General features: G+C 43.0%; 1 protein-coding gene across 3 annotated transcripts in view; it reads right to left on the bottom strand.

Annotated features, from left to right (window-relative positions):
• EIF4H (eukaryotic translation initiation factor 4H) overlaps positions 1-27,817 on the bottom strand; it is a 602,524-nt gene that overhangs the window by 165,036 nt on the left and 409,671 nt on the right. For 2 of the 3 annotated variants that reach the window (XM_044054198.1, XM_044054199.1), the window contains exons 3-5: positions 16,997-17,061; positions 16,808-16,904; positions 13,476-13,538 (exon numbers count right to left, since the gene is read on the bottom strand). In XM_044054198.1, the coding sequence (XP_043910133.1) occupies positions 13,476-13,538; positions 16,808-16,904; positions 16,997-17,061 (225 nt within the window). The remainder of the gene's footprint in view (positions 1-13,475; positions 13,539-16,807; positions 16,905-16,996; positions 17,062-27,817) is intronic. The other variant, XM_044054200.1, reaches the window with a different exon arrangement.

The following is a 27,817-nucleotide window of genomic DNA, read 5'->3' as shown; positions in this document are numbered from 1 at the left end:
TCAGTTTGTCTGCCAATATGTTGGTTATCCCCGGTATATGCATTGCAATGAGAAAGCGGTCTGAAGAGATCACCTATTCTCAGACCCTCATGGCCTCTCTGCACAACTGGTAGGAACGGGTTCCTCCTTGTTTGTGATTTACCAGACAACTGGCATGTTGTCCGTGTGAGAGACTTGCAACATTAGAAGAACTGCTCTTCTCTCTGACATGGATATGCAACTTGGTCTCCAAAGGGGACTAAGTGCCTTGGACCATCTTTCCCAGAAAATGCTCCACCCCAAACCCCAGTTGGGAAGCATCCATGGTCACTCTGACTGGCAGAGGAAGTGAGAATGGCCTGCCCAGGAACAGATTGTCTGAATCCATCAGTGACCATGACGTTTGCAAATTGGAGTGAGGCTTATGGGGAATGATAGAGGCTGGTAGAGATTGGACCACTGCATCACCAATGTCCATTGAGAAACTCACAAAGAATCTTGCTAGAGGAACTAGAAGAATGGCAGTTGACATCTACCCAAGAGCTCATAGTACAAGTTTTGCTGTAGGAAATGGATGAGACAGTATGGCACGCACCCAATTACTCAATGATATGATGCAATGAAGAGGTACTGATGCCACTTGAGTCATAGTATTTGGTTGAGTTCCTATAAATTCCAGACTCCGTGCAGGCATTAGGATTGATTTGGCATGGTTTACCGATATGCCCAAGTCATTGGAGATCTGGAACAAGTAATCCCTGGCTTGCAGAAATGGGTGCCTAGTGGGTGTGATGAGGAGCCAGTCTTCTAGATACGGAAACACCTGGTATCCTTTGGGTCTCAAGTGAGCTGCAATGACTACCATGCATTTGAACACCAGGGGGGCTGAGGTGAACCCAAAGGGCAGTGCTCTGAACTGGTAGTGATTGGCTCCCAGCCAAAAGTACAAACGTCTCTTGTGACAGTATGCTCTACAGTCACATCCAATCGTCCTTGCACAGAAGAGGTAGAATGGGCTGAAAGGTAACCATTTGGAACTTTGACTTCTTTACAAATTGGTTCAGACTGCTTAGATCCAAAATTGGCTCAGGTCTCCTATTTTCTTTGGCACTAAAAAGAAACAGGAGGAAGTTCCGAATCCTATCTGTTCAGGTGGGACCTCTTGGATGACTTCTTGTAGCAGCTTTTGGATTTCCTGAGCTGCGTACTCACTCTGACTCTGTGGAACATCGGAGAGATTCTTCCTTTTGACAGGGGGTGGAAAGGGGAAAGGGTATGCAGTAACCTCTGGATATGATTTTTCGATCCCAGGAATTGTTTGCAATATTTGTCCAGGCATCCATGTGCAAGGGAAAATGACCCCTAATTGCTTCCAGAGATGGCCAGTCGAGCAATGCTTCAGGAGCACTGAAGGGATCCATCAGAGTAGTCTCTGAAGCCCTGATTTTGCAGACCCCTTCTGCCTCTGGGGCAATGTCTTCCACTGAATCTTGCTCCTCTGCCTCTGGAGGAAGTGACCATGCACGAGTCCCGAAAAGGCCCCTGAGATGTCCGGAGCCACACTTTCTTTCTTCCTCACTAGTTCCTAGAAAGTGTACACTGATGGGTAGAAAATTTGATTCCAACGACAGACAGTCTCTTTCCTTCCTGCTCGCTACAGGTGAGCATATCTTTTACCGATGGCTCAAACAAGCAGGAGCCATTAAATGGGGCATTAACAAAAGGCGGCTTGAAGGGTTCCGCAAAGTTGCATAGCCTTATCCAGGCATGTCTCTTAATGGCTATGCCTGAATCGGCTGCTCATGAGGCACCTTCTACTGTATGGGAGATTAGCCTCATCAAGGAATTGGCAATGGATGAAAAGAGTAGGCAGTTGAGGAGAACCCTTCTTGAGATCCTCTGCAGACATGGACTCAGAGTTTGAATGCTCCTTGTTCAAATCTCTCTGTAAAGGAGTAAAATGTGCCAGGTAATTTAACTACCTCAACACAAATGGAGCTGAGGCACACACACATGCTTTCCAAATCTGTCCATTGCTCTGGACTCCTCGTTCAGTGGATGGACAGAGGAGCTTTGTTCAGCTATCTTCTACAGTGGCATCAACGGGGATCCCCTTGCTCCATTGAGGTCTGTCTGAAAGAGGAACTAAATTTATCTGGGAACTTGGGGATTGGCTCAACAGTGTCCGCTTCCTTCAAAGCAGAGCAGGAAACCAGGTCAATAAGTTCGACCAGGGAGGTCATCCAAGACATATATGGACCAGCCCCAAAAGCCTCCAGGAACACAGATTCTTCAGAATAATAAGCTTAGGAAGCTTGTGAAAACCATCCACCTTTCCATTTGAGGACTTCTAGGATGTCTCCAAAGGCGACATAAGGTGGTGTTCAGGTGGATCCTTCTCCCTCATCAAAATCAGTGTCTTCCGCAAGAGACTCCATAGGGAAGTTGGCACGTCTCCTCTTTCATGTTCTCTTCCGAGGAACCTCCTCCATGGGATGTTCGGGAGAGACGTTGAAAGAAGGGAAAAATCCCTCTGAGGAAAATGTGTGGAGGCCTCCCAGAGCTTGCTGGCCCTTAGGAGCAGAAATTATAGGTTCAGAGTTCGGGACCCAACAAGGGGCGAAGGGGTAGGACCCATGATCAGAGAGGAAAGGCCGTCAGACCCAGAGAACCTCTTCATCCTCTCCCCCAGAGCCAAAGCTGCCAAAGAAGAAAGGTCGAGGCCAACCTCGGATCAGAGCTCTCAGGAGGGTACTGGACTCTAGCTGCTCAGGGCTGAGGCACCGAGGAGAAAGGATGGCTCTAACAAAGTAGGAGCACCAAACCCAATCCCTCAAACCTGGTGGCGACCTCTTGGATTACAGACCTGCTATGATCCAAAGGAAATGGAGCAGGGCTGATCAGGGACGCCATATGAGTTGAGGAGGGGGGATTCTTTAGATCAGACGCTGAACCTCCTGGGGATCTTCAAACCTGGGACTCTGAAATTGCAGGTCATATTGGAGAAGGAGAAAGAACTGGTTGGGCAGGAGCACTTATGGATCGAAGAGGGGACGGAGCTGGGAGGACCCCATTTGGATCGGAGCCCTGAGAAATCTCTGCATCACCCTGCCCATCAGCCTTTGTCACACTCCTTGAAGATCGGGATGAAGCATTAGATGGGGGCCTTAAATGCTTTTTTGGAATTTCAAATAATTTTGAAGGCAGGGCTGGAGAAACTGGCTTCAGCTTAAATTTGGGTGTACGACCTCTGCTGGCTGGTCAGATTCGTGGGTTTAGGATCTTAGAAGAAGGTGGATGGAGCAGGAGAACTAACAGCCTGCACTGAACTGGTGGGATCAGAGAAATGTTGTGGATTCAAGGATGAGGCGAAGGTCTTCAGATCTGAAGTGGTCAGATCAGAGACTTTTTTTAATTTTTCTTTAGGTTCCGAGGAAGCCCTCTTGAACCTGGTCAACTTCTTTGAAACAGTCACCAAGGCCATAGATGAAGGGAAGGTAGTCCACATAGCCTACCTGGACCTCGCAAAAGACTTCGACACAATACCCCACTCGGGCATCATAAATAAGCTCACCAGCTTAAATATCAACCCCTATGTCGCAAGATGGGTTGCAAACTGACTCAGGGATAGAATCCACATGGTCAGAATTGCAGGTACCATGTCAGACTCTAAACCAGTTACAAGTGGCGTCCCACAAGGCTCAGTCCTGGGACCTCCCTTGTTCAGTATATATTTCTCTGAGGTACAGACTAACATGGGAGGACTATGGCCGACCAAGTTCGCAGATGACTGCAAACTGGGTGCCATAATCGACTCACAGACTGACACAAGCATCCTCCAAATGGGTCTCAGAGGCGGATAACTGGTGCCAGAGCCATGGCCTAAAGCTAAATGCCAAAAAGTGCAGAGTCATCCCCTTTGGGAAAAACAAAGTGCCCACAAATTACCACATAGGTGGTAATCCATTAAGTACGGAAGAAGTAATTAGGGATTTGGGGACCCAAGTAGATGGCAATCTCTCCTTTGACAATCATGTTGCCAAAGTGGTTAGAAAGACCTTCTATACAGCCCACCTTATCACAAAAGGGTTCACATCTAGATCAAGAGAGGTCATTGTGCCCCTCTACTCATCAGGCCCATAATTGAATACAATGCCCCATTTGGGATGTACCTTACCCGACACCTGCAACAACTGGAAAGACCCCAAAAGTACCTCACCAAGAGGATCAAGGGACTCAAACAGATGCCCTACGCAGTTAGGCTAAAGAAACTCCAGCTCTACTCAGTTGCTTACCGCCTACTCAGAGGCGATCTGTGCCTGACGTATAAAGCCATGTCCAACCCAGAATTAATGGACATGCTCCACCTCAAGAAATCCAAATCCCTTAGAGATGCACGCTCCAGGGACTTAAACCTCAGCACAGAAATAAACCTCAGCACAGAAATAAATAGACAAAGCAAAATAGTTGAGTACTATACCAAAGTCCAGCCTGCGATCCCAAAGTCAAATATGCACCCAAAAACGCGGCAAGGACACTGCTATTCCTTAAAATCTTTATTACACATAAAACACAAGATGAGCGCTTTCGGGACTTCTCCCTTCATCAGATAAAATACAATAAAACATCCCTTCTTTTAAATAATACATATCCAATAGGATTCAATAAAAAACCCGCCTATTTTGAAGGGTGGGCTTAACAGGTATCACATAATTTAAACCAGGTGTACGATTTGCCATAAACTCAATAATCCATCTGGATTCTGCTAATTCTGTCAAGTGCTTCACATCACCCCCTCTAGTGGTAAGCCTTATGTTTACTATAGCCCTGAAAGTGAATTTATGTGCTACATTATCCATCACGTCTGCTCAAGGCATTATGCACATCCCCATTCCTAATGCTAGATAAGTGCTGTAATATCCTTGTCTTCAACATCTGGTTAGTTTTTCCTACATAGAAGCTAGGGCAGTGGCTACACTCAGCTAAATAAACTATATCCGTCGTTCGACAGGTAGCCCTCCCTTTCAGTACAAATTGCCTATGTGTAATGGGATGCGCAAAGTTAATCTTCTTATTAATGTAGCCACACGCTTTGCACCTCCCGCATGGGAACGTGCCCGCCTTTGTTGTGGCTACTACATTTTGACTGCTTACCCTTTCTTTACACAACAAATCCTTCAGATTCTTATTTCTTCTATATCTGAAGTTAGGTCTACAACCTACTAGATCACTCAACCCTTCATCACTGGTCAGAATGTTCCAGTTATTCTGTATAACATTACAGATATCACCTATATTGCTACTATATGTAAACATTAATTGAGGACTCCTTGCAATTATAGTCCTTTTATTTTTATCTATCTGGGCTGAAGTGCGTCTAAGCCAAGGTTTATATTTACTTTCCCTAAAGCCTGTACTGGTGTTAATCAACCTATCCACTTTATCTTCCCGATAGTCCCTCTGTTGCAAACAGCCCTCAAGAGTAGCTAACTCTCTGTCATATTCACAGTTATCCAAACATATCCTGGAGATCCTACTCGCCTGCCCCTGTACAATGTTTGAGTATGTGTAACGTACAATGTTTGAGTATGTGTAACGTGGATGCATGCTATCATATGACAATACCGTATTCTTCCAACATTCTTTCTTGTATAGTTTTGATGTGAAACCATCAATACTCTGTGCTAAGTTTACATCCAAAAAATCTATAGAATCATAGGAAGCTCTTCAAGTAAACCTAAAGAAAGTTGCGGTGGAATGTAGAAAGTTCACAAATTTCTGCAGCATATTCAAATTCCCATTCCATAATATAAAAACGTCGTCCACAAAACGCACGTACATCTTTATATATCCCTTCCAAACATCATTACTCCGTATATGATTTTTCTCCCATTGGGCAAGGACAAGATTAGCATAGGTGTTGGCACAGGGGGTGCCCATGGCTACCCCCTGTGCCTGTCTATATATATAGACTCTGCTCCTATAAATACATTGTTCTCCAATACCAGTAGCAAAAGTTCCTTTATCAGGCTAATCTTGTCATCAGTGACTCCTAGATCATTCAAAAGGGTGCTTAACATATCTACTCCATATTCATTATTAATAACAGTAAATAGATTGTTTACATCCAGGGTAGCCATCAATAACTTGTCCTTCTTATCCATATAGTCTACTCTGTCCAACTTCATTAAGAAGTCACCTGTATCCAACAAAATATTCTCAATCCCTTCTACATAGGGTTTTAATTGATGTTCCAACCAAACAGAGATATTCTCAGTCATCCATCCCCTCCCTGAAACTATGGGTCTCAGGGGTGGGTTATCCAGGGATTTATGAATCTTCGGGAGTGCCTTAAAAACAGGCGTGACTGCTTTTTCTAACCATAAAAAATCATAAGTACCTTCAGTAATTCTCATCTCAAACTTCAACTTTTGCAGGGCATGATCTACCCTATCTACAGCTTGTCTCACACCTAATGGATTAATCTGAGTATATGTGCTTTCATCTTGAAGCAGTTCTCTCAATCTGCTATTATACCAGGTTGTATCTAGCACTACAACCGCCCCACCCTTATCCGCCGGTTTTATAATTAAATCTTTATTATTACACAAATTCTGTAAAGCTGTCCTCTGTGTTTGAGTAAGATTGTAAAATCTGCTCATGTCTCCTTCAATAAAGTATCTTATTAAATCTTGCTCACATCCCCTAATAAACAGATTTAGGGTGGGTGTAAGTGGTGGTACAAAACTACTGGGTTTCCTTAGGGTCATATTACCTCTCTCATTTTCCCCATACATCATTTTCAGAGCTATATTATGGCAGAAAAGCATGATATCCATTATTATTTCATTGTATACACAGCTACTGCTAGGTACAAAGGTAAGTCCTTTGTTAAGCACTGCTAACTCATCATTATTTAAAACATATGTAGATAAATTAAAAACAATACCAAAGTCCACAGTGTTAGTCAGTCCAACATTTTCCTCCTTTTGTCTACACTTCTGGCCTCGCTTAATGATCTCTTCCATGCGCCTTTCTTCTTCATAGGTGCTGGCAACATCTCCAAAAAATGCTGTTTCCCTCGTTGTGTTTTCGGTCGTGCCCCTATGTTACTTTCTCCTGTTAATGGATCTCCCGTCAGCACGGCTGCTGTAGCGCAAGTTACTGTAGATGCTTTCGGGAAACAGGTAATGGAGGCCGAGTTAGTAATGGACTCTGCTGGTCGCAAATTATTATCATCTCTATCTGCCAACAGTTCTTTCGATAACCCTGGCACATTCAATTGAACCTGCTTACTGGCTGCACTCGATTCTGGCAGGTCTGCGTGAGGCACTTCTGCCTCTTGCGGAGGCGTTACAGCAGTGCTAACACTTCGTCTCACTCTAACCTGTTGGCATGCTTTCTCCCACCTACGTTCATTACCATTGGGTTGAGTATCTCGCAACTGTACTCCATTGGTTCTGGGCCAAACGAAGATATTACCATTGGTAAAATCTTCAAAGTCTCTTTGTATTTTACCCAGTTTTTGTTTTTTCAAATGTTCGTCATTGTTTACAAAAGTAGCATATAATTGATGCAGGCTTTCTACGCTCCTTCCATCAGTATAATCTTTATCAAGCTTACTCTGAAGTTCAGCTACTTCTTTTTTCAACGTTTCGATGTCCGGTGCAAAAAACTCATTCAGCAGCTCCATATATTTAAAATTGGTGTTAATGTTCAATGATTGCCATTTGGCCAATAAGTCCAGATAACGATCACCCTGTGCTGGCATACAGAGGATCCTCATCCCTCTAGGGACAATGCCATAATCTATGCAAGCCTCTAAGTGAAAGTTCTGCCATTGTAAGCGTTGTAACTTGCTTAACTTAAAGCTCAGATCTCTGGTCATTTCATCAAAAGTTTTATCTACCAATGCTGGAACTTGTCGCTCCATTTTTCCATCTCTTTGGAGCGCATAACCCAAATTTAAAAGCGGGTTCTCATTTTCAGTATATTTTTTGTAGCTCAACATAGCAGTCTCTCCTCTTCCACCTCGCAAAACTGTGGAGGTAGTCTCTTCTGCATTCAACCTTCCTTCCATAGCATGTAGAGTACTCAGACAACAGGAACAAAAGACAAAGCAAAATAGTTGAGTACTATACCAAAGTCCAGCCTGCGATCCCAAAGTCAAATATGCACCAAAAAACGCGGCAAGGACACTGCTATTCCTTAAAATCTTTATTACACATAAAACACAAGATGAGCGCTTTCGGGACTTCTCCCTTCATCAGATAAAATACAATAAAACATCCCTTCTTTTAAATAATACATAGGAAAAACTAACCAGATGTTGAAGACAAGGATATTACAGCACTTATCTAGTATTAGGAATGGGGATGTGCATAATGCCTTGAGCAGACATGTGATGGATAATGTAGCACATAAATTCACTTTCAGGGCTATAGTAAACATAAGGCTTACCACTAGAGGGGGTGATGTGAAGCACTTGACAGAATTAGCAGAATCCAGATGGATTATTGAGCTTATGGCAAATCGTACACCTGGTTTAAATGATGTGATACCTGTTAAACCCACCCTTCAAAATAGGCGGGTTTTTTAGTGAATCTTATTGGATATGTATTATTTAAAAGAAGGGATGTTTTATTGTATTTTATCTGATGAAGGGAGAAGTCCCGAAAGCGCTCATCTTGTGTTTTATGTGTAATAAAGATTTTAAGGAATAGCAGTGTCCTTGCCACGTTTTTTGGTGCACAGAAATAAATAGGACATGCTGGAGGGACAGATTCATATCCCAGAGGCTCCCCTCACTCTGGAACAAAATCCCAATCCATGTTAGGTTCATAGGTTCATACTAGACTATCTGCCCTGGGGCATTTACAAGCCTAGCCAGAGTGTGTTTGGCTTTCGTCACCCATTTTAAATGAATTTTGCTATGCCCTTTTTCGAGGTTATAGGTTCATAGGTTCATACTAGGCTATCTGCCCTAGGGCATGTAAAGTTCTTTCCAGTGATGAGAATCAAACCTTGCACCTTCTGGTTAAAAAGCATGCATCTTAACCACTGCACAATTTGGTCCCTCAATGACCTTCTTCAAGAGAAATCTTGACGAGTGGATGGGAGATCGTAGGTTTACTCTTGGAATCTCTTCTGTGTCCCTACTAGACAGAGGCACAGTAAACTAACCTCAAAAGGGCTATCTTCTGTGACCTACTATACAGAGGCACAGTCAACTAATCTAAAAGGGTGGCGAAAGCCAAACACACTCTGGCTAGGCTTATAAATGCCCTAGGGCAGATAGCCTAGTATCAACCTATGAACCTATAAGTCTTCTTTGGTACTAAAATGAATCTGGAATAGACCCCTGAGCCCCTCTGGTCTGGTGGGACCTCTTGGTTGACTCAGTTTGCCAGTAGCCTGCAGATCTCCATCACTGCGGCAAGTCTTTGATGAGGTTGGACATCAGGGATACATTCTGGGGGACCTTTGAGAATTCCTATAAAGGGGATACCATACCCCCTGGATATGACTTTCAAACACCCAGGTGTCTCAGGTGATTGCCTTCCAAGCTTTGGGATGGAGAGCAAGATGACCCTCGAATGCTTCCAGAGGTAAGCAGTTGGGCAACCCTTCAGAATCACTGAAAGGGCCCACCAAAAAAAGTACAGTGGAAGCCCTAATTCTGCAGACCACCTCCTCCCCTAAGGTGGCATCAGTTATGACCCCCCACCCACCCTCAGGAGGAACCCTCTGGGGAGAGTCCTGGAAGAAAACTGCAAATTCCTGAAAAACACTTAGCACCAGATTCCTATAAAAGGATTACTGCAGAGGTGGAAATGTGGACTCCAATGACGGATGGATAAGGCACAGGATCATTTCCCTAACTGATCCAGTGCCCAAGACTCCCTGTTTGGGGGTGGAGGAATAAAGGAGCTCTACTGGGAAAGCTTCTTTTTGGTGCCTGCTGCCAACACAATGCCATCAACAGCTGGACCAATAAGGCCTGTCCTTTTGGGGGGAGGGGGGGGTCAACAACTTTTTTTGCTTTCTGCAGTACTGGTTCTACTCTGTCGGGGCTACTTCCACACCCTCTGAGATACCAAATGTAGCACTATAATAAAAGGGGTTAAGAGAAAGGGAAATCTTACCACTCCTACAAAAATTCAAAGAAAAACACAAAAACAGCGTGGAGCCAAGGACCAAACTGCTGACCATGAATGGTGACAAATTAGATCTGGAGAGTTGATGTAGAACCAGGGAACTGTGTGTAAGGGCGGCAGAGCCAAGTCAAACTGAAAGGCTTCAGAATCGGCCGGTGTCAAATCCGAAGTCTAATAAGTTGAACAGCAGGCAGAGCCAACTGCAAGTAAAACAATTTTTATTCTTAGTTTTTGTATAAAACATTTTATGGATATAAACTCCACGTTATATACACAATTTTGTGTAGTGTATAATCAGGGATATTTAAATGTGCGGGGGGGGGGTCTTTTCAGTGACTTTTGTACGTGCTAAAGTAGTACTTTTTTTAGTTGCAAGAACTATAGGTTTTACAGTACAACAAGATAAAAAAGGTAGAATAAAAACAAGTTTAATGTTCATATGCTGTGACCTTGGGCTGTTGGAGTGGGGGAGGAGTATAAAAGTGCAATGGGGACATTAAGCAACTCCCTCTTGCCATCCTCTGTTAGCTCCTGAACCTCAAGCCATTCATGCCTTATTTCTGTGTCTGCACCTGTGCCCTTACAACAGGTATTAGCAGACTCATACCCATATATCTGACTGAATGCCCTCAAGAGCTGTTCCAAGAAAAACTCTTTTCATAGCCATTTCCCATTTTCTAAAAGGTATACACATCTTCAGTCTTTCCAAGAATGCCCTCTGGATACTTTGCGAATCTAGTAGTTAAAAGCTCTAGAAAGTCATAGCTACAGAAACATATATTTTATCAGATCTATCCAGGATCATGATGCCCTTGTTTAGGTAAATGCACTCAGCCTTGCAATAAGCTTTCAGCAATTTATAGCATCTACATAGAATAATGCACACATTGTCACAGTAGGGGTTTTAAACACAAACTTAAGACTCTTCAATCGTGTAAAACCAATTAGGTTTCTTTGAGGCCATGGACCGTGAAACCAGCTTTAAGGATGCCTATTCAAAGAAATCTTTAATGGAATGCCAAAAGTACTGCCAGGAACACCAAGGGTCAAAGTACAGTTTGTAAGAGCCAGACACATCCTAGGCACACACTTTAAATTCCCCTTCATTAAATTCAGTACCCACCAAATGGCATGTTTTCTGGTGGGGGTGGGAAAAGCAGGATAAGATTGACTCCTCATGACATGCCATAACCAAGAGAAGAGATCTAGGCTAAATAACACAAATCTACCTCAAAGTCCAAGAAGTCAAAAAGGGGAAGAAAATCGCATATTCAATGGCAGAACTGCCTCAAAAATCAAAGGCTGGTCAGCCCACTGCTTAATCCCATATGAAATAGTCATTTACTCCTCAGTAAGCTCATGGTAAATGAAGGTAATACAGGCAGTCAACACTTGATGCCTTAGGATCAGGCATACACCAACAGCTACACTTACTTTGTCAGAGGTCTGGATACGAACAGTAGCTGCAAATCTTATTTTTCTGCCTCCAAAGTATGCAAGACAGGCAGAGGCTAAGTCGTCATGAGGGAAGGCAGACAAATTAACACTTCTTCAGGGCAGGTGTCCTCAAGCCCTCTTTCTGTGGAAAAGACTATCTCTAAGATCCTGTGGTCTTCCACCTGCTCTTCTTTCAATAACATTTTCAGAAGTTTACGTTTTTCAACACATTGTTTTCTTTTTCAGATGGCACCTTTTGCTGAGCAATTCTACCCCCCCCCCCCCCCCAACCAAAAAAAAAAATTTAATAATTGCAGGCACTTGAGCCAAAGCCACCAGCGTCTTGTGAAGATGGTGAAGTGGGAAAGCCATAAGGTTTCTGGCCCCATTACTATACATCTTCCTGTTAAAGGTCATGCAGATACAAAAGGCAGAGACACTGACTCTTTCTTAAGCAGAAAAGGAACAGCAGATTTTTTTTTTGATGAACTGATCCTCCACAAGCAAATGTTATTTAATTTTTGGGTGACCTCATGAACACCGGAACCCAACTGCAACTCAAAAACCACAAATACTGGACTAATCAATCAAATCTCAATAATGCTATTAGGAAAGGGTACTTATTACTCTGCAACTCACCTGGAAGAGTCAAAAAGACAAGGCAGACTGATAACCAATTACACCTTACTGCAAAAATATGGCTTGGGCTGCTCTTCCCTTAGTCATGCAACAACCAATGCCCAAGATTTAAGGAAAGACCTGCTCCATGCTGTGGACATCCGAAAGATCAAAGTCAGACTACAAAGTGGATGTCTTCAGCAATTTATCCCCATGGAACAGAAATTGCACTGTAGCAGGGATTACGATGAACATCTTGTTTTTAAGAAACACTATTACAACACATACCTTTCATCTTCTCTGACATTTGGCCATGAAATAAAACAGTCTTGATTAAGCCTTGTTCCTCAAATTTACTGATTTTCTTCATAAAATTAGACCTGTTCCATTAAACTAAGCCTATACAAACAGTTATCTTTTGACATATTTTTATACAATCTAGTGTATGAAGGCCTACTGTGAAAAATAAAATGCATCTTTTCTACACTCACTAAGTTTTTAAAGATGCCTGTTACTACTTTAATGCTCAGAGGTTGAGAGGCATACATGTTACAAAGTCCAAAATCAGGGAGCAAAGAGCAAAGGCTAATGAACTGCCTCCAAATAAGACCAAACACAATACAATTCATTATGTAAACAGTGACAAAGCTTATTATTGCACACACTGTATATAAAAACACATTCAGTCTATAAAAACTTTTTTCAGCGAAGATGGAATCTTACAGAGGTATCTAAAGTGAAGACTTATCAACACTTCCAGTAACCCAACAGGCAATGAATGATACTGGAGTAAACTGTGCAGTCAAATAAAATGGCAGTCAACGCCACATAGTTACAACCTAAAACTCTTCACCCATATGCCACAAGGAATGCACATGGGTTTTCAACAACACTATCCTTGTCTCGTCCGACCTTCTGGCTTACAGCTATTTATGACAGCAATGGCAAAAATGCAAGAAAACACACCCAAGTTTAACATGACAATTTAACGAAAAGCCTAGCAAGATACACAAATTATACCTCTTTAGAAAAAAAAAAAAAGTCACAGCATAACATTTTTAATATCTGCAATTTCTGATGTTTTAACCAAAGAAAGGAAGAAAAAGCAAATACAATTCGCCACAGTTTGAGCCACCACTTAAGCTGCAAGGAAAACCTGAAAAAGAAATGGTGTTTTACAGGAGAAATGCAAAGACTGAAGAGAGACATATTACAGATGGTCAGGTGCATGCAAACTTTTCTCCCCAAAGATCACAGCACCTGTGACATCAAAGAAATAATTACCTCCAAAGTTGTCATAGTCATCTTCCTTTCCACCTCCTCTAGGGCCGCGGGAGCCACCAGGTCCTAAAAGAAATACATTACACCTTCCTTGTCAATGACTGGATATGCAAGTTTAAATATACATCTACTCCACAACCGTATAAGGGCTGAGTGTGTACACATCAGTCTTTTGCCTATGTGCTTGCAGATAATAAAGCAAAAGCACTGTACAAATATGTGGGCACACTACTTAAAGTGTAATACTATGGTAAAAGGTACTGGTCCAAAATACGTGGAACACTAAACTCTCCCAGACATGTAAAGTCAGTTGGCAATGGAAATACTACTGATGGACACAGCTCCCAAAATACTTGCTGGCACAAACTAAAACATACTGCCCTCACCTGGCCATTCATTTCCATTTACTCTAGTTTTGGGATATGAAAATATTTCTGGTCACCAGGTAGTAGGTTAAGACATTGCTTTGCTTTTCCATAGTTACTTACATTCTGTTGTGATGTAATAAAGACACACCAGCCACGCAACAGTTATAAGTTAAACATGCTAGGTACCCATAACGCTTCAAAGTAAGGCACAGATTAATTGTGAAATGTTACTGCCTTTTATCTAGAACTAGCCTGCCCACAAAAAGTATCCAACTTTAAAACCACACTTGCCAAAAAATCAGACTATCAAAGTGGAGGGGAAGAATTAATCACAATAAAATTGCCAACAATCCAACTAAAATGGAATTTAAGACAGAAAAGTAAAAAAAATAGCAAAAATCACTAATTTCAGAAAATGAACCTGAAGCAACACCTGCACATACTCCAGGGAAATGGCTGCTTAAGCTCCAGTACAAAAATGTGTGACACACTACCTCAACAACATACTTGCCATACCATAAATTACAAAACATTGCAAGTTAGGTTAACCATCGAAAAAGGCAATGCTCAAAGTCTTCTACTTGGCACTGAATTCAGACTGTCTGGAGTCTTTCATGACTATCTCAAAATCGAGATATTAGAATAGTCGTGATACTCCACTGGCATGTCAATTTGTTTCAGGATAGTTTATGGGCGACACCTTCTACTGCTGACAAATGCTCTGCGTGCAGTTTTCTGGAAAAATGAAGTCGGCTGGACATTAGACTCCTCACCATGAAATGCCAAATTTGAAGGCAGAGCACTGATGTTATGCCACATTATGAAATAAAGAAGAAACACCAATTACTCAAACATGGACTCCAATTTTAAGGTAGAACCAGGATTACAAAACACTTTTTCGAGTGATAGAAATTTCAAAGCATACCTTACAGACGCTACAATATGGCCAAGCAGGCAAAAAAAAAGTTAAAGACCAGAGCAACACAACAACAGAAACCAAACCCCAGAAACGGGCAAACTCCCAAGAAATAAGTCATTGTACGGGTAAAAAAGTTAATCACAAAGCAAAAGCAGTATCTCATCTGCACGACAAAAGAAAGGGTCCAACCCAAGAAGCTCCCTTTACCAACAGCAAACAACAAACTTTAGTTGCAAAGGCCAAATTCAAGTGGAAAGGACTCTTCTGAAGATGACAGACACAGCACAATGGGTTCCAAATGAGCCAGGGCCCTATGATAAAAGACTTGGCAAAACATAACATTAAGGGAATCAATCACAATAACCATAAAATGTCTAGCTATATATCCCTTTAAGACGACGGTTAGAAAAATGTCTGTGCGTGTACTTCATATCTAATATGCTTTCATAAGATGGATTTATGAATGTTTTTCAGTATGCATTTGATTAATTCTCTTCCTGCCTAATATTAATAATTGCTGACCGGGTAAGAAATGTATAAAGATTTGTCCTCTGTAGAAAGTTCTATCATGAAATTCAGAACGCATGCCTCATACAGAAAGTCAGGCAAGTAAGCAGTCAGGAGATCTAATGCTGTAGTGTTTACTTCTAAATGGTCAGTTCTTCTATGGCTGTTACAATAATGCTTCTTTTGATGAAAGAAAGTATAAAACTCCATTACTCTGTAGTTTGAGGACACAGGACCTTGACTGCTTAGTCTCTTGCATATGTGTTTCTCTCTGCAGTAATTCTTCTCTGCCAAACTGTGTCATGTAAAAGCTATTGGGCACCTTAACACCACCAAATAGTCAACAGCAAGTCTCAAAGATGCCCAAAGTAACACTCTGATTTGCAATGGTAGTGATTTATTCCATAAGTTACAAATATGAGTTATGAACCTATCACTCCAGCACGTCTTGTTTAATGTGTTGGTACAGCTTTAGGTCCCAAGTAGAGGACTTGCAGAAACAACAATTTTTTTTTAAATCAAAAAATAGATCAGACGAGTGTGTGTCTTTCATGGATAAGAATGCAAGATGCAGGTTATAAAAGAGGTCAGTAGGTTACTTGGTATAAGAGGAGTTATGCTAATCTATTGGTTAGTTGAAGGACTCAAAGCCTTTAGTTCTTTTAGCAGGGAATCACTGAAGCTTTGCCAGTCAAGTGCCATGTTTGAGTCTGTACACAACAAATAAGGCAATGAACTCAATGCTGGGCCTATTAGTGGAAGAGTATAATGGTAAGATGACTTTGATGTTAAGCATACTCAAAAATTAACGTGGTTAGACAGAAGAATTCCTGACTATGGTCTTCTATCCAGATGGGACATATGAAAGGATGATAGACAGTTGTGCATAAAGGCACACAGGTCTCCCATGACCTACTCCATCGTAAGAGAGTACCACTTATAAAAGAAGAGGGAACAGCTTTTATGCTAAATGCCACTACACTGCACTTTCTGCATTTAGCTTCAGACCGTTTTCAGTACCCCAGAAATATGCATACTATAGCCCTTGCTGCAAATGTTTAATATAGGAAGATGAGTGGACAACAGTGCCTATTCTGCAGTCGCTGGCAAATTTGGTCAGACATGTTTCTGGAATTTTAGCTTCAATGTCTGTAAAATAAATGCTCAAAAGGAAAGGGCCCAGCACTGTTCCTGTAGTCCTCTAGGTACAAATGTAACGTGTCACAGAAAAATGGCAGGCATAGAAACACAATAAATATGTAAAAGGTTCAAACAGTAGAGGAAATCACGAATTATGAAACTCGCAAACCAACTGTAATGGCAGAATGCAGCAAGCAGCTGGATAATTACAAGGCAACAAATTATTTATCCAACATGTACAGGTACAGGCAACAGGCTACACCAGCACAAGTCTGCATAACATACTACAGCTTACACTTTCAATAGGACATGTGCAAATGCAATCTCTATCGATACAAAATAAAACATGCTTACTGATCATTTGCATTAAAATCTTCAAGCACAAATTAAAACACAATTACCTCGGTCTTCTGGCCCGCCTTTTCTAAACCCAAAGCCGCCTTTTTCTTGTTTTCTACCTTCGGCTATATCTACCCGGAGTGTCCGATCACCAAGAAGCTAGTAGATCAGAGGATACACAAAACTTTTTCAACTTATCTTTGCCATATAGTTTAATACAGTTCTTCAAACAAATACTGATGCATACTTACTGCTCCGTCATAAGTCAAGGCTTCTTTCAGGGACTCCAAGTCATCAAATTCTACATAACAAAAGCCTATTTAAAAAAAAAAAATACAAAGTCACTTCCCATCTTACTTGCATCACTGCAGAAAATCCTTAAAAGAATCGCTTATTAAGGCTACCTCTGTCGACTCTGGTTCAAGTGTGACAACATTCAGAATTGCGCTCTACAAGGAAAAAAAAATGATGTACTTACCATTAACATTGCATCTGTGTTGTCTTTCATTCTTCCTCGACCTGCGGTTTTGGATCAGACTTGAACGCTTACAAAAGCTTAGGCTCTGAAGGTTGAGCTCCTCCACTACATACACTGCTTCATCCCCCCCCCCCCCCCCCAGTTACCTCAGATAGCATTTGCTGCTACCAAGTTTACCAATAATATCATAAATGCAATGAACATCAATGCTGACAGTTACCAATAAAGAAACAGAAAAAGAACAGGAGCTCAACAAGGAACAGAGGTTCCTAAAAACATATCAGTCAGGTCATCTACAAAAGGGACTGGGTGAAGGCAAGGAAGAATGAAAAAGACAATACAGATGGAACGTTACTGGTAAGTACATAACTTCTTTATCTGATGTATTCATTTTCATTCTTCCTCGATACGTGGGACAGAGTCCCCAGTTACAACAACTTTGGGTGACCTTCATGGAATGATATTCTGGAGCATCACAGAACCAAAGGCAGCTCTACTTCTGAACACAATATCCAGCTTGTAGTGGGAAATGAAGGTATGAGAATTACATCATGAGGCAGCTGAACAAATATTAATTGAAACTTTGGCCTAAAAGGCTTTGGAAGTTGCCATAGATCTAGTATAGTGAGCTTTGACTCAGTGAAGTAGAGGGACACCTTTGGATTCATAAACAAACCAAATGTAATCCTTTAACCATTTAGCTAAGGTGGTCTTGGCAACTGGTTTACCCTTTTTGCATCCAAAAAGGATATGAAAAGCTGGTCAGATTTCCTGTAAGTTTTAGTTTTGCCTAGGTAAAAACTCAACTGTATGAACATCCAGAAGTGCATTTCTCCCTTGTTTTGCAAATAAGGAAAAATACTGGTAAGTTTAACAGATTGGTTTACATTGTTCTCAGTCGCCACTTTGGGAAGAAAGGATGGATTAGTATGTAATGCCACACTGTTCATGTGAAAAATTAAGCAAGTATATTTAAGATGACAAAGCTTGCAATTCAGATACTCTTCTTGCAAAGGTGATAGCCACCAGAAAAAGTCTTCCAGGATAAGAATTTCGAGTCTTACTTTGGCAAATGGTTCAAAGGGAGGCAGAACCAGAGCCTTTAAGACAAAAGACAGATCCCAAGGAGGTGTCGGACCTTTGACAGGAGGATGAAGGAAAGTCCCTCTAATAAAAGCCTTACACAATTTTGACAAGGTCAAAGATGATGCATTTTCTGATATAAAAATATGAAATGGCTGCTACTTGCAGTTTAAAAGTGGAATGATCAGCCCCCTCATAAAAATATGAGCGAGAAACTCTAGGACTGATGGCAAAGGAACAGTAAAAGGATCTAATTTCTGCTGTTTAGCCCAAATAACAAATTTTTTTCCATTTGCTCTTGTAAATCCTTCTAGTCAAGGACTTGTGAGAGGAGATCAGAATATGTTTTGGACTGGAGATGAAAGCCTGGCAGATCTAGCCATCACTGGAATTGGAGAAACCACACGGTTAGTTTCAGACTTCGGGGATCAAGACGAATCTGCCCTGATGGATAATCAGATGAGACTAAAGGAAGGTGAACCAGATTTGTTGAGGACAGCAGGAGGCAATGAGGATCACTTTGCTCTTCAACCTGGAAGCTTTATGAAGAAACTTGAGGATTAAGGGGAGAAGAGGAAAGGCATAAAGAAATATGGAAGGCCAAGCATTGACTACAGCATCCCTGGGTGACTGTCCCGGACGGGAGGATCAAGGCAAAGAGCCTGCTGCACTTCTTGTGTGAAGACAAAGGGATAACAGCAAGTTTGACCCCATTTGTGGAAGATCATGTTCGCCAGTGACTGATTCAGAGACCACTTGTGAAGCAACAATAAAACTCTGCTGAGTCTGTCTTCTAAAAAGTTGTGCTCCCCCAGAATGTGCATTGCAATTTGAAAGTAGTTGGTAGAGATCGCCCACTGCCACACACTCATTGCTTCTCGACACAGGGGCTAGGATCTGGTTTCCCCTTGTTCGGTGATGTACCAAACTAATGACAAATTGTCCATTTGTATCACAATAGTCCCTGTAAGAAAGAAGCTGTGAAATGTCTGCAATGCTAAAAGGACTGCTGTCATCTCCAGGATACTGACATGCAGTTTGGTCTCCTATGACATCCATCTGCCTTGGACTGTCTAACCCAGGAAATGCCCCTCCCACCCTACCTGGGAGGCAACTGTGGTCAACGTGGCATTTGGGGAGGATGAAGAAAGAGGCATCCTTAAAGAAAGTACAGTTGTGTACACCTACCATAAATGTAGATGTTCGAGTGTCTTCACTGTTGCAGTCATGACTGTAGGGTTCTCCCCTGCCGGCAGGCAGCCCTCGGTCGGCCAGAATCCCAAAGTCTGGGTCCGGCGTCGGCTGTTCAACCATGCTCCCTGACGTCAGAGCACCAGGAGTACAAAGCTGACAGCCGACGCCATCTTCTCCAGTTTTCCTTGCCTCAGATGTCAGGAGTCCCAAAATGAAAAAGGTCCCATAACCTTTGCAAATACACCTCAGAAGAATGGTGAAAAAAAAAGGAAACACACAAAAGTAAAAATAAGAGGGGACAGGAGGGAGGGAAACCCAGACTGCAACAGTGAAGACACTCGAACATCTACATTTATGGTAGGTGTACACAACTGTACTATGTTCCTCGTGTTTCACTGTTGCAGTCATGACTATAGGGTAGAATCCCAAAGCTGAAAGAAAGGGAGGTGGTCATAAAGAAGAAGGGGCGGCTAAAAGGCCCTGCAAGACTGCAGAGGCAAAGACTGCCCTAGACTTAGAGTAGAGAGGTAGATTGTAGTGCTTAGAAAAAGTATGCACTGAACTCCAAGTTGCAGCTTCCAAAATGTCTTTGGTAGGAACTCCCCTGAGGAAGGCCGCAGAAGTGGCAGCAGCTCTGGTGGAATGAGTCCGTATACTCCCTGGGATTTGCTTTCCATGGTGAGAATAACAAAATCTGATTCCATGAGCAATCCATTTAGAAATGGTCTGTTTTGAAATGGCTTTACCTTGGGAACTTGAAGCATAAGAAAAGTACAGTTTTGTACCTACCATAAATGTAGATGTTAGAGTGCTAATACAGCTGCAGTCATAACAGATGGGTTCTCCTGCTGTCAGGCGGTCCTCGGTCGGCCGCAAAAGTCTAGGTCCGGCGTCGGTTGTCGTCGCTTCTTCCCTGATGTCAGTGCGACAGGGGTATAAAGGAACCAGCCAACGCCATTTTCTTCAGTTTTTCTTGCCCCAGACGTCAGGTGCCCCCAGAAGGAAGGCAATACATAAATTTGTGTAATAATGCAGTGCAATATAATCAAAATACAGTAGTTGCAAGCAAATATATCATAAATGAATACCCCAATCAGGTTGTATGAGGATGTGTTAGCCTACAGGCCTGTCCCAAGAGGGGAAGGAGGGAGGGAAACCTGGACTGCAGCTGTATTAGCACTCGAACATCTACATTTATGGTAGGTACAAAACTGTACTATGTTCATCGTGCATACAGCTGCAGTCATAACAGATGGGTAGAATCCCAAAGCTAAGAAAGTGGTGGTAGGCACTAGGTGGAACTAGGAGGAGCCAAAATGCCCTGCAAGACTGCAGTGGCAAAGCCTGCTCTAGATTTGGAGTATAATGGTAGGTTGTAGTGCTTGGAGAAGGTATGCACAGAACTCCAAGTGGCTGCTTCCAAAATATCCTTGGTAGGAACTCCTCTGAGGAAAGCTGCAGAGGTGGCTGTGGCTCTGGTGGAATGAGTTCTAATGCCTGTAGGTACAGTTTTGCCATGAAAGGAATAGCAAAAGCGTATGCAGTGGGCTATCCATTTTGAGATTGTCTGTTTGGAAATTGGCTTTCCTTGAGCTCCTACAGCATAGGACACAAAGAGCTGTTCTGATTTTCTGAAAGGCTTTGTTCTGTCCAAATAATAACGCAGTTGTCTGTGGATGTCCAAGGAATGTAGTAATCTCTCCCCTTTGTTTTGAGGATTAGGATAAAAGGTAGGTAAATGTATGGCCTGATTTAGAGCTACCCTGGATACCACTTTAGGCATAAAGGACGGGTTGGTTCGTAAGGAAACTCTGTCCTGATGGAAGATGATAAAAGGCTGGACAGCCATGAGAGCCTGTAGTTCTGAAACGCTACGAGCTGAGGTGATAGCCAGAAGGAAAGCTGTTTTCCAGGACAAATATTGCAAATCTGATGAGGCAGCTGGCTCAAAGGGAGACAAGGTCAGTTTTTCCAGAATGAAATTAAGATCCCAAGCAGGTATTGGTTGTTTCCTTGGAGGTCCTAGATTCTTAGCCCCTCTGAGGAACTGTCTTAAGAGAGGGTGAGAGAATATAGGTGTATCAGTGTTGTATTCTGCAGAAATGGCTGAGGCATGGATTTTGATGGAGGAGAATGAAAGTCCACTGCTTAGCAGCTCAGCCAAATATTGTAGTATTTGAGGTAAATTCAGTTTTCCAGGATCCTGGCCCTTTTTCTCATTCCAGACACAAAACCGTTTCCATTTTGCGGAGTAAGCTTTTCTAGTTGATGGCCTTCTGGCCTCCAAAATGACATCCTGCACCTCCTTGGAGAGTAGGGCATGTTGTGATGCTAAGGAATCTTCCATGCGGCTAGATTGAGTGTTTTTAGCTGGCTGTGAAGAGTTTTGAAGCTGTGCTGAGTCACAAGAAGAGGCATTAGAGGCAGGGTCCATGGTGGGGAATGCGTCAGGCTCCTCAGGAGTGGGTACCAGTGTTGCCTTGGCCAGTCCGGATCAATGAGAATCATCTTTGGTCTGTCTGCTCTGGTTTTCAATAGAACTTTGGGCAGCAGAGGAAGAGGTGGGAAGGCATAAACTGTCATTGATGCCCAACTGAAAGAGAGAGCGTCCACTCTCCAGGCCTTTGGATGGAAAATCCTTGAGCAGAATTTTGTCAATTGGTAATTTTTGTGGGAGGCAAAGAGATCTATGTCTGGCCTTCGCCATTCTTGAATTATTTCTGTAAAAACTTTTGGATGCAATTTCCATTCATGTGGATCTGTCATATTCCTGCTTAGGTTGTCTCCCAGCGTGTTTTCCTTGCCTGGCAAGTACTGTGCTTGTAGTTCCATTTGTACGTCCATGGCCATGTTCCAAAGTGACATGGCCAGTCTGCATAGGGGGTAAGAATGTGTTCCTCCCTGTTTGTTTATGTACCACATAACTGTGGTGTTGTCCGTTCTTATCAATAGTTGACCTGGTTGTAGAAGGTCCTTGAAAGCTATAATAGCATTTATTACTGCTAGCATTTCCTTTTGATTGATGTGAAGGTGCTTTTCTTTTTGGGACCATTTGCCCTGAATGCACCGATCTGTCATGTGCGCCCCCCAGGCGTAGTCCGTGGCGTCTGTTGTGATGACTTGATTTGCTTGAGGCTTGCTGAATGGAAGACCTGTGTTTGTTTGACATGCTTGAGCCCACCACAGAAATTCCTTTTGCAGACATGGAATTAGTGGTATTATTGTTTCCAAACTGTGGCTGTGTTGAGACCATATGTTTTTCAGGTACCATTGTAGTTTCCTCATATGCAGCTTTGCACATGGGATTAGTAAGATGCAAGATGCCATGAATCCCAGAGCCTGCAGGATTTTCCTTGCAGTCAGCCTGGTGCAATTTGCTAGTGCTCTGAAGTATTGAATTAGTTGCCCCTGCTTCTCTGGCGTGAGGTAGGCCATCTGGGTGTTTGTGTCCAAATTGGCACCCAGGAAAATTATCTTCCGAGAGGGTATTAGCCTTGATTTCTTTTTGTTGACTGTGTATCCCAGAGAGTTCAACAACATTATTACATAAGCCAGATATTTCAGAAGAATGTGCTTGCTGTCCGCTTGGATCAGGCAGTCGTCCAAAAAGGGGTATATTTGTATCCCTTGAAGTCTGCAGTAGGCAATTACTGATGCCAGGCATTTCGTGAATACTCTGGGCGCAGTAGATAAGCCAAAGGGCAATGCAGAGAATTGATAATGGGTTGAACCTGCAAGAAATCTGAGGTACCTTCTGCAACTTTGACTGAGTGGGACATGCAGGTATGCCTCCTTGAGGTCCAATGTTACCAGCCAAGACTCCTTGCCCAGCATGCGAAGAAGTTGCTGTAGAGTGAGCATCTTGAATTTTGGTACGAGTAGAAATGTGTTTAGGATGGATAGGTCCAAAATAGATCTCCAATCTTTTCCCTTCCTTGGTACCAGAAATAGCCTGGAATAAAAACCTTGACCTTGTTCGTGGGTAGGTACCTGTTGAATAGCTTTCATGTTTATGAGATCTGTAATTTGCCTTTGTGCCTCTGCCCTTTGATTGTGTGGCAGGTTTGGCATTCCTCTCATTTTTGGAAGGGTGTGAAAATGGAATTTGTAGCCTCTGTTTATAATGTCCAGGATCCATTTGTTCTTTGTGACAATATGCCAATTTTTTGAAAATAATGCCAGCTTTCCTCCTAAGGGGGCTGCCATTTGAGACTTGCTTGGCATGCAAAGGGGAAAGTCATTGGGTTTGCTTTCAGAAAGATTGTGAGTTGTCCTCACCACCTCTTTGTGTAGGAGCTTGCCATTGTCTGCCTCTAAACGATCCTTGGGATTGTCCTCTGCCCCTCGAGGGCCTGTATCTGCCTCTTTGGGGTCTGTCCGTGGCAGGAAAGGACCAGTTTTTGGAAGGCCAATTTCTACTAAAACGTGGGGGTTGTACCTGTAGAAAATATTTCACAGTTTGCATTGATTTAGCCTTTTCCTCCATCTTCCTTAATACCTCCTCAGCATTAGCACCAAATAGTACATCCTTTTGAAGAGGGGCGTCTAGTAATTTAGTTTTGACATGATCAGGCAAGGTTTGTTCCTTGAGCCAGGCATGCCTACGTATGACTGATCCTGTAACAGCAGCTCTACATGAGGCCTCTAGAGCATCAAAACCACATTGTAAGGTATGCTTACCCACTTGTTCTGCACTATGCATCAAATCCTGCAACTCCTTCAAGTCTGGTTGTTCAGGTTGTGACATTTTACTTTTCATTTGTGATAACAAAAACTGTTGGTATTTTAGCATATGGAACTGACAGTTTAAGGCCCTCATGGTTAAGGTAGCCGAGGTATATACCTTTTTTCCCCCACCTTTCTAAGGATCTGGAATCTCTCTCGGAAGGTAATGGATTTTTAGCAGTGGAGGCCTTAACTCCTTTGGGGCCCTGTGAGATGGTTTCTGGGTCAGCAGCATGGCTTTTGTATAGAAATTGGTGCGAGTCAGGAAACCCTGTAGTACCTGTCAGGCTTAACTGGAGCTGGAGGTAGAGAGTCCGGGTTAAGGCAGGCCTCCGAGTAAACATCATCTAGGATGTCCAAGACAGGAGGTATAGCCAGAGGCCTGTGCTGAGGTAGCAAGAGAAATTCCCTAAGCCTTTTCTTGGAATCTGAATAATCTTGGCCTTCCCAGTGGAAGTGTTCCCTTAAGGTATGCAAAGTTTCCCCAAATGAGTAATCCTCTGGGGGGGGATACAGAAGGGATGGACTCCTCCGCATCAGAGTCTTCAAAAGGGGAGTAAGAATGTTGCTGATCATCAGAGTGCTCTGAAATAATGGAGCCCTGATCAGAGGAGGGGGAATCTTCCTCCACTCTGGGCCTTTTGTCCGGTGGGAGCTGAGAACCTCTGATAAGAGTAATTAAATCCTCAGCCATTTTAAGCATCTGTTTCTTAGGCATGGGGCCTGGAGATGGGCCCTGTGTAGCTTGTCTCTTAGAGTGCATGGATGCTTTTGACTTAGTGAAAGCCTTGATGGAGAAAGAAGAGGAAGGTCCGAAGACACCTTGAGTGGAGGTGGACCTTGTCCACATTCTGAGTTTCAACGCCAAGAGTGGCTTCGGTATCTGTAGTCGGGGTGTGGGCCGAGGAGCCTGCGACCTCGGGCACAGGAGACACCACCAAATAAGTGTCGTCGGTAGTCAGGGGCTGCGTAGGCGCCTCGCTGAGAACCGGACCACATGTAGTTGGCTTTGGCGTGGTGTCGGTAGAGGCCGCGAACCTCGTGCGTCGGTCCTTATCTTTGCATTATTTAGACAAAACTGGAGTCGGAATATCCGACGACATAATATAATTAAATGCTTTCCCAAAATAATGCTGGGCGAACTCCGCCTGACGCTTAATGGTGCGTTTGTTGAAAGTAGCACAAAAGCGACAGACCGAGACGTCGTAGTCTGGGCCTAAACAAGGTATACAGAGGGAATGGAAATCCTTATGCAGTATTTGCTTCCCACAAGAAATACAATTATTAACTTTGTCTGACATCGGTCTGAGGCAAGAAAAGTTTCCCCAACGGGGTACTTAGCTTTCAAGAAGACTTCGGTTTCCAAATTTTCGTAATCTCAGGAGCTGGCCGACCGGCACTTGTGAACTGCTTCTGCTTCGGGCACCGCGCGGCAAGAAAGACTGGAGAAAATGGTGTCGGCTGGTTCCTTTATACCCCTGTCGCACTGACGTCAGGGAAGAAGCGACGACAACCGACGCCGGACCTAGACTTTGGAATTCGGCCGACTGAGGACCGCCTGACGGCAGGAGAACCCATTTGTTATGACCGCAGCTGTATGCACGATGAACATCAAACAATTGTTCCGATTTTCTGATGTCCTTGGTTCTGTTCAGGTAAAAACGTAGTTGTCTGTGTACATCCAAGGAATGTAAGATCCTTTCCCCTTTATTTTGAGGAGTGGGGAAAAAGGTTGGCAAGTGGATAGTTTGATTTAAAGCCACTTTGGAAACCACCTTAGGCATGAAGGTAGGATTAGTCCTCAAAGATACCCTGTCTTGATGAAAAATAATTTAAGGCTCCACAGCCATAAGAGCTTGTAACTCTGAAACTCTCCGGGCAGAGGTTAGGCTAACAGGATAACTGTCTTCCAAGATAAAAACTTGATGTCAGAAGAGGCAGCAGGCTCAAAAGGAGGCAAGGTTAGTTTTTCCAAAACACAGTTGAGATCCCAAGCAGGAATAGGAGGAGATCTAGGAGGTCTTAAGTTCTTAGCTCCTCTGAGAAACTGTCTCATGAGCTGGTGGGAAAAGATGGGAGGGTCTGTATTATATTCAGCAGAAATAGCAGAGGCATGTATCTTAATGGAAGAGAGAGAGACCCTTATGCAAGAGATCTGTCAAGTAAAGTAAAATTAAAGTAATGTTAGGAAGAAGAGGATCAGAATCCTGAGCCTGCATCCAGGAACAAAATCTTTTCCATTTTCCTGCATAAGATTTTCTAGTACTAGGACGTCTGGCTTCTAAAATGACATCCATAACCTGCTTGGGTAGGAAAGAAGAAATCAAAGGCCTTGGATTAACCAGGCCGCCAGGCTGAGAGTTCTGACATGAGAATGTAGAACCTGACCCTGATGTTGGGACAGAAGGTTCGGAGACTGAGGTAAAACCCAAGGGGGCTCCAGGCATAGGTTTTTTAGAGTTGGATACCAAAATTGTCGAGGCCAATTTTGAGCCAGCAAGATTATTATCTTGGGCTTGTCCTGTTTTATCTTCAATAAACCCGTGGAAGAAGAGGAAGAGGCGGAAAGGCATATCCCGAGAGGTTCCTCCAACTGAATGACAGGGCATCCACTTTCCAAGCTTCTCTGTGGAAAGTCCTGGTGCAAAAATTATGTAGTTGATGATTGAGATGGGATGCGAAGAGGTCTATGTGAGGACATCCCCAGACTGCTGTTATCATCCTGAATATTTTGGTGTCCAGCATCCACTCGTGTGGATCTGAAAAGTTTCTGCTCAGACTGTCTGCCAGGAAGTTTTGTTTCCCTGGTAGAAACTGAGCTTGAAGATCCAGATTGCAAGCTAGAGCTGTGTTCCATAGATCCATGGCTAGTCTGCAAAGGGGGTAGGAATGAGATCCCCCTTGCTTGTTTATGTACCACATAACTGTGGTGTTGTCTGTCCGTATTAGTAGTTGTCCTGGTTGTAAAAGATTCCTGAAGGCCAATAGAGCTTTCTGAACGGCTAACATGTCCTTTAAGTTGATATGCAGGTACTTGTGATCCTTTGTCCAAAGGCCCTGCAGACAATTGCCCTGAAAATGGGCTCCCCAAGCATAATCAGAGGCGTCCGTGGTTAGAATCAGAGTGGCTGGAGGCAGACGGAAGGGTTTCCCTTTGTTTAGAGCACATGCCCTGGACCACCAAAGAAATTCCTTTTGAAGGCAAGGAAGGACAGAGATCAGCATGTCTAAACTGTGGCAATGCTGAGACCATACACTTTTTAGGTACCGCTGTATTTTCCTCGTGTAGTCTTGCATATGGTACTAGAAGGATGCAGGAGGTCATGTAACCCAAAGCCTGCAGGAATTTCCTTGCAAATAGTTGAGTTAAAGTTGCCAAGGTTCTGAAAGTTGAAGCCAGCTGTAATTGTTTTTCGGACGTCAGAAATGCCATCTGGGTTGTGGAGTTTTGAAGTGCACCCAGAAAAGTTATCTGTTGTGATGGTGTCAAATTTGACTTTTTTATGTTTACAGAGAATCCCAGGAACTTGAGGAGGTTCTGTACAAATTCTAGATGTTGGAGTAAGACATCCTTGCTGTCTGCCTGAATTAG

Source organism: Protopterus annectens, chromosome 13.part0, assembly GCF_019279795.1.
Source record: "Protopterus annectens isolate FY-2018-M chromosome 13.part0, PAN1.0, whole genome shotgun sequence".
Lineage (NCBI taxonomy): Eukaryota > Metazoa > Chordata > Ceratodontiformes > Protopteridae > Protopterus > Protopterus annectens.
The sequence above is the reverse complement of the archived record's forward strand: the minus strand, read 5'-3'. Positions and strand labels throughout refer to the sequence as shown.